We start from the raw sequence: 5,914 nt of genomic DNA, 5'->3' as shown, positions 1-5,914 counted from the left end.
TCTCGCCCTCTCTCCAGGAAGCCGTTGATGTTCACGTGAAACCTGGAGGTGGGTATGGGGCAAGCACGGGTGTGGGCTCCGGCTGCTGCCAGGGCTCACAGCCACTTCCCTGCCCCTTTCCCTCCCTGAGGACCCCTCTTGTCTTCTATGGGAATCCGCCAATTAGGAAGCCCCTCCCAGAGTCTCCACGCCTCACCCAGCCCGGGATCCGGAAAGGGCACCTTTTATTGGGAATGAAGGGCCCCAGGCCATTGCTGCTAACGTCCACGCGCATGACAACGCTGCCGTTCTTGATGGGCATGGGTGTGTACCAGCTCATGAGACACATCTCCTCTGCGTCACATCTCTCTGCTGGCAGGCGGTGGGCACTGAGGCTGCTGGGGCCTTCCAGTAGCCTCCTCCCCCCCTGGCCACAAACCACTGGGATCCCCCCACAACTTGGCATGTTCCATTCTCAGCCATGGATACCCCTGGGGCCTCTGTGTGGCCCCATCTGGGCCCCGGAACCTGCTGAGGCCTCCTTGGCCACCCCCCTCCCAGGTCAGAGATCCCTGTGAGGCCCCCAACCATCCCCACATCCCCATCAGGTCATAGGCCCCTCTGATGTTCCTAGCCGCCCCTTGAGACCATGAACCCTGCTGAGGTTCCCTGGCCACGCCCACACGGCCACGCCCCCACCCACCAGGCAGGCTGTGACCCTCCAGGCTCACCTGGGCTGCGGAAGGGGGCTGCCTCCATCTGGATCTGCAGCTGCTCTATCTTCCAGCGATGGAAGTTGACTGGGGACTGGAAGGTGACCAGCACCACTGGCTTCAGCCCTGTCAGGTGGCCCTTGCGGACCAGGGCCTCAGAGGACTGAGGGCGAGATGGCCCCACGGGGTGCCCTTAAGAGAGCCTGTGGGTCCCCCTGCCTTGACCCAACCTTTACTAGCCTGCCTTCTTCCTAGGCTGGGTCAGGAGAACAGACTCTCCATCGTGGGAAGGTCAGAGAACATGTTCTAGGTTTGGGGCTCAGGAGTGGTACGGGACCAGTCTAGGAGAAGGGTGGAAGTGCTTTCAGCTGGGAGGGAGTCAGGAGGTCTTCCCGGAGGAGGTGAGTCCAGAGCAAGGTCCTCAGACAGAAATTAGACATAGGGAATGCATAGGGCAAGAAAGCATGGGATAAACAAAAATGTAAAGGTGGGAGCACCTGGCACCCATAACTACTAGCAGCATCTTCCCTCACTTCAGGGATTCCATTCTCACTCTTGGGGCTTCTGGTTTAGGGACTGGGATCTGGGATATGATGGGGCAGTTAGCCCCTGGAGAAAGGCATGGCAACCCACTCCAGTATTCTTGCCTGGAGAATCCCACAGACAGAGGAGCCTGGAGGGGCTACAGTCCATAGGGTCACAAAGGGTCAATCATGAGTGAGGTGACTTAGCAAGCAGGCAGGCAGGGGCAGTTAGACAGAAAGGAACTAGAGACGAGGGTGACCGGGCGGCCAGGGACAACCTCCCAGAAATGCCAGGATCCTGGCTGGGCTAATAAGGGAGGGCAGGGCTTAGAGCAGCAGTCCCCAACCTTTTTAGCACCAGGGACCAGTTTAGTGGGGACTAAATTTTTCCAATGACCAGGGTTGGGGGGTGGGAGGAAGGTTTCAGTATGATTCAAGTGCATTACATTTACTGTGCACTTTATTTCTATTATTATTACATCAGCTCCACCTCAGAACATCAAGCGTTAGATCCCAGAGTTTGGGAACCCCTGACTTAGCATGGAGATGGAAGGAGGAAGACATGTATTCTAGGGTATGTGCTGTGCTGTGCTTAGTCATTCAGTTGTGTCCAACTCTGTGATCCCATGAACTGTAGCCTGCCACGGTCCTCCGTCCATGGGGATTCTCCAGGCAAGAATACTGGAGTGGGTTGCCATGCCCTCCTCCAGGGGATCTTCCCAACCCAGGGATGGAACCCAGGTCTCCTACACTGCAGGAGGATTCTTTACCATCTGAGCCACCAGGGAAGCCCATGCATACTGGAGTGGATAGCCTATCCCTTCTCCAGAGGATCTTCCCAACTCAGGAATCAAACAGGGGTCTCCTGCATTGCAGGCGGATTCTTTACCAGCTGAACTACCAGGGAAAGCTGGTTCTAGGGTATAGAACAGCATTAATATTTCATTTTTTGGCCGGACCATGCGGTATGCAGGTCCCTGATGAGTGATCAAACCCAAGCTCCTGGCACTGGGAGTATGGAGTCTTAACCACTGGACCACCAGGGAAGTCTCTAGAAGAGCATTAGAAAAGGCTTGGAGGCAACCCCAAGAGACAGCTGTGCTCAAGTCACTGTGGGCAGGGGTGTGGGGGGAGCTATGAGACACGGGTGGGAGATTTAATTAAAATTAGTCTGATTCCTTTGGCACAGGCCTTCATCCTGAGGAATGCCTCGGCCCAGGCCCTTTCAATCCTGCCCCCTATACCTGTCCCAGCCCTACCTCTGGCTTCCAATCACAGGGGAGCAGGTGTGGGTGTGTTGGGGACCTCTTCCTTATCAGGGCTATACTGGCCACAACTGCCCTGGTGCTGTCCACCCTTAACTCTTGTCTGGACCAAGCATCAGCCTCCTCCCTGTCTCCTTGCTCCTGCTCTGCCCCCCATTCAGCCTGTTAACACCTGAATACCATTGCATCCCTCCTCTGTTCAAAACCTCATGGCTTCATCTCACTAGAGAGAAAGCCAGGTCTCACTCTCCCCTCCCACTGTCCCCCTTGCTTAGTCTGCTCCAGCCACACATGGGCTCTGGGCGGTTCCTCATATACACCGGCTTCGGTCCTATTTCAGGGCTGCTGCACCTGCTGTTCCCTAGGCTCCAATGTTTTCCCCAGTTCTCTCCCTTTTCATCATTCAGGCCTCTGCTCAAGCTCTTCAGAGATCTTCCCCAACCATTCCAGCTAACGCCTTCACCTTATTTTATTTTCATCTTTGCACTGATTACACTATTAAGTTGTTTTCTGTATTTACTTGTTAATTGTCTGCTTCCCTGGTGGGCTGAATCCAGAAGAAAATTCAGGCCACATTGTTTATCATTGTACTGCTTCCCCCCCCCGTTGTGGGAAAAAAAAAAAAAAAAAAGAGGGTCTGACTCAGAGTTCAGTGTTGCATAAACAGATAAAGGAATGACTATCAGGCTTTCACAGATAAGGAGAGAAGGTTGATGGAGTCAACTCTCTGCCCAGGTCACACTCTAGAACTTATTGCTAGTGTTCACTTTCTATGAACCAGCCACTGTGCTCAGTGCTTCACACATATTTAATCATTTTATGAAGTGGGTACGATCATTATTGTAGCCTTGTTAAAGATGAGGAGACTTTGGTACAGAGAAGTTAAGTGACTTGCCTGAGACCACTCAGCTGTTATGAGCAGACTGGTGTTTGAAACCAGGTAGCCTGGCTTCAGAGCTCAAAGGATTCACAATCATGCTGTACTTCCTCCAGATAATATGAGTCCACGGTAGATTCAAACCCAGGTCTGTAGCCTTCAGAATTTCAGTTCTAAACCACCACATTCTGCTTATTTCAGCCAAAGCAATCTTAAGGAAGAACAAACTTGGAGGACTCAAACTTCCCAATTTGAAAATTAATACAAAGCTACAGTAACCAAAACAGTGTGGTGCTGGCATATGGACATATAGAACAATGGAATAGAATCATATCCAGAAATATACCCTTATACTTATGGTCAACTGATCTTTGACAAGGATGTCAAGACAATTCAATGAGGAAAGAATAATCTTTTCAGTCCTGGCATAACTGGATATTCATAGGTAAAAATTAGACCCCTACCTCACACCATATACAAAAACTAACTCAAAATGAATCAAAGGCCTGAACATAAGACCTAAAACAAACAAACAAACTCTTAGAAGAAAACATGGGAGTAAATTTTCATGACTTCTGGTTAGGTAAAGCCTTAGACAACACCAAAAGGACCCGCAACAAATGAAAAAAAAAATTGATAATTGGGCTTTATCAAAAATTAAAACTGTGGTGCCATTGTATGATATGTGAATTATATCTCAATAAATGTAAAGCTTTAGTGCTTTAAAGGACATCATTAAGAAAGTGAAAAGACATGGAAAGTGAAAAATATTTACAAATTATATATCTGAGAAGGAACTACTTTCCAGTATTTAAAAAGAAATTTTATAATGTGACAATAAAAAGACAAATAACCCAGTTTTTAAATGGGCAAAGGATCTGAACAGACATTTCTCCTAAGAAGACAGATAAATGGGCATATGCTAATGGGCATATGAAAAGATGTTCAACATCATTAGTTATGAGGCAAATGCAAATCAAAACCACACTGAGATACCATTTCGCACATATTAGATGGCAAGAATCAAAGAAATGGACAACAACAAATGACAATATAGAAAAACTGGATCCCTCATATACGGTTTATAAGAATGTAAAATGACATGGATTTGCTTTGGAAAACAGCCCAGCAGGTCCTCAAAAGTTAAACAGAGTTATCATATGACCCAGAAATTCATTTCCTAGGTATATACTGAAGGGAACTGAAAACAGATGCTTACACAAACACAGCATCATTCATAATAACCACCCCCAAAGTGGAAATAACTCAAATCACTATCACTTAATGAATGGCTAAGCAAAATGTAGCACATCCATACAACTGAATATTGTTGTTCAGTCGCCCAATCGTGTCTGACTCTGTAACTCCATGGACTGCAGCATGCCAGGCCTTCCTGTCCCTCACCATCTCCCAAAGCTTGCCCAAGTTCAAGTCCATTGCATCGGTGACTCAGCCATAAAAAGGAAATACTGATCCATGTTATGGATGGGTCTTGAAAACATGTTAAGTGGAAGAAGTCAGGTACAAAAGGCCACATATTGCTTGATTCCATTCTTATATGAAATGTCCAGAATAAACAATTTCACAGAAGTAGAAAACAGATTAGTGGTCTCCAGGGGCAGCTTGCAGAATTTTAGTTCCCCAACCAGGGATCAAACCTATGCTCCCTGCACACCAAGCCGGGACTCCTAGCCACTGGACCACCAGGGAACTCTTGAACTGTATATTTTTAAATGGTGAATTTTAGGACAAGTGAATTCTATCTCAGTTAAAAAAATATTTTCTTTACTTTATGAGGAAAATATCTGTTTCTTTTTCTTTTTGACCCCAATATCTGGCATGTGGGATCCTAGTTCCCTGACCAGGGGCCCAACCTGTGCCTCCTGCAGTGGAAGCTTTCAGTCTTAACCACTGGACCACCAGGGAGTATCTCTCTGGTTTTTTTCTTTTCTTTTTTTTTTAATGGAAATTAAAAGCTAACAAGCACGAACTATGTGCCTGGTGAGATACCAGGAATCTTCTTGAATCTTTAAGGTCCCTAGGGTTCAATGGTGGCATGCCTATTTAAATGTTAGAAAGGGGGAAAACTGAGGCCCCAACAGAATGAACATCCCCTGCCCCCGCACCCACTCACCACCTCTCCTGTGCAGGAGTAGTTGATCTTCAGGTAGTAAGGAAAGCCCAAGTATGTCTGCAAGGAGATGGTGAGCAAATGTCCAGAGCCCAGAAGGGTGCAGCTCCAGGGCCTCTCCCATTCGTCTGCCCCCAGTCCCCTCACCTCGTCCCGGTCGATGGGCGCGTCCACTAGCAGGTCGAACACTTTGTCCACTGTGTACAGCTCTTGATCGACGAAATGATCAATCGCGTCGTTCTTGCCTACTGACTCTAAGTTGTTCAGGACAACCTGCCAGGTGCACTCCTGGGTTTCCTGTATCGCCCACAACCTCCACGGTGCCAACAGCACCACCAGCAGTGCCCACAGCGCCCACAGGACTCGGAGCCTCGGCCACGGAGCAGGGCCAACAGGGAACATCTCGGGCAAGTGGGTAACGTGGC

General features: G+C 48.6%; 1 protein-coding gene across 16 annotated transcripts in view; it reads right to left on the bottom strand.

The window, feature by feature from the left end:
• The window catches only part of CATSPERG (catsper channel auxiliary subunit gamma), a 30,142-nt gene that overhangs the window by 23,017 nt on the left and 1,211 nt on the right, over window positions 1-5,914 (bottom strand). For 10 of the 16 annotated variants that reach the window (XM_010849173.1, XM_010849172.1, XM_010849180.1 and 7 more), the window contains 4 exons: window positions 5,493-5,914; window positions 711-855; window positions 222-351; window positions 7-42 (listed from right to left, as the gene is read on the bottom strand). In XM_010849173.1, the coding sequence (XP_010847475.1) occupies window positions 7-42; window positions 222-351; window positions 711-855; window positions 5,493-5,891 (710 nt within the window). In that variant the 5' untranslated portion in view covers window positions 5,892-5,914. The remainder of the gene's footprint in view (window positions 1-6; window positions 43-221; window positions 352-710; window positions 856-5,492) is intronic. The other 6 variants (XM_010849179.1, XM_010849187.1, XM_010849181.1 and 3 more) reach the window with 6 other exon arrangements.

Source organism: Bison bison, unplaced genomic scaffold (genome assembly GCF_000754665.1).
Source record: "Bison bison bison isolate TAMUID 2011002044 unplaced genomic scaffold, Bison_UMD1.0 scf7180017864280, whole genome shotgun sequence".
Classification (NCBI taxonomy): Eukaryota; Metazoa; Chordata; class Mammalia; order Artiodactyla; family Bovidae; genus Bison; species Bison bison.
This window is presented reverse-complemented; position numbering and strand designations above follow the sequence as displayed.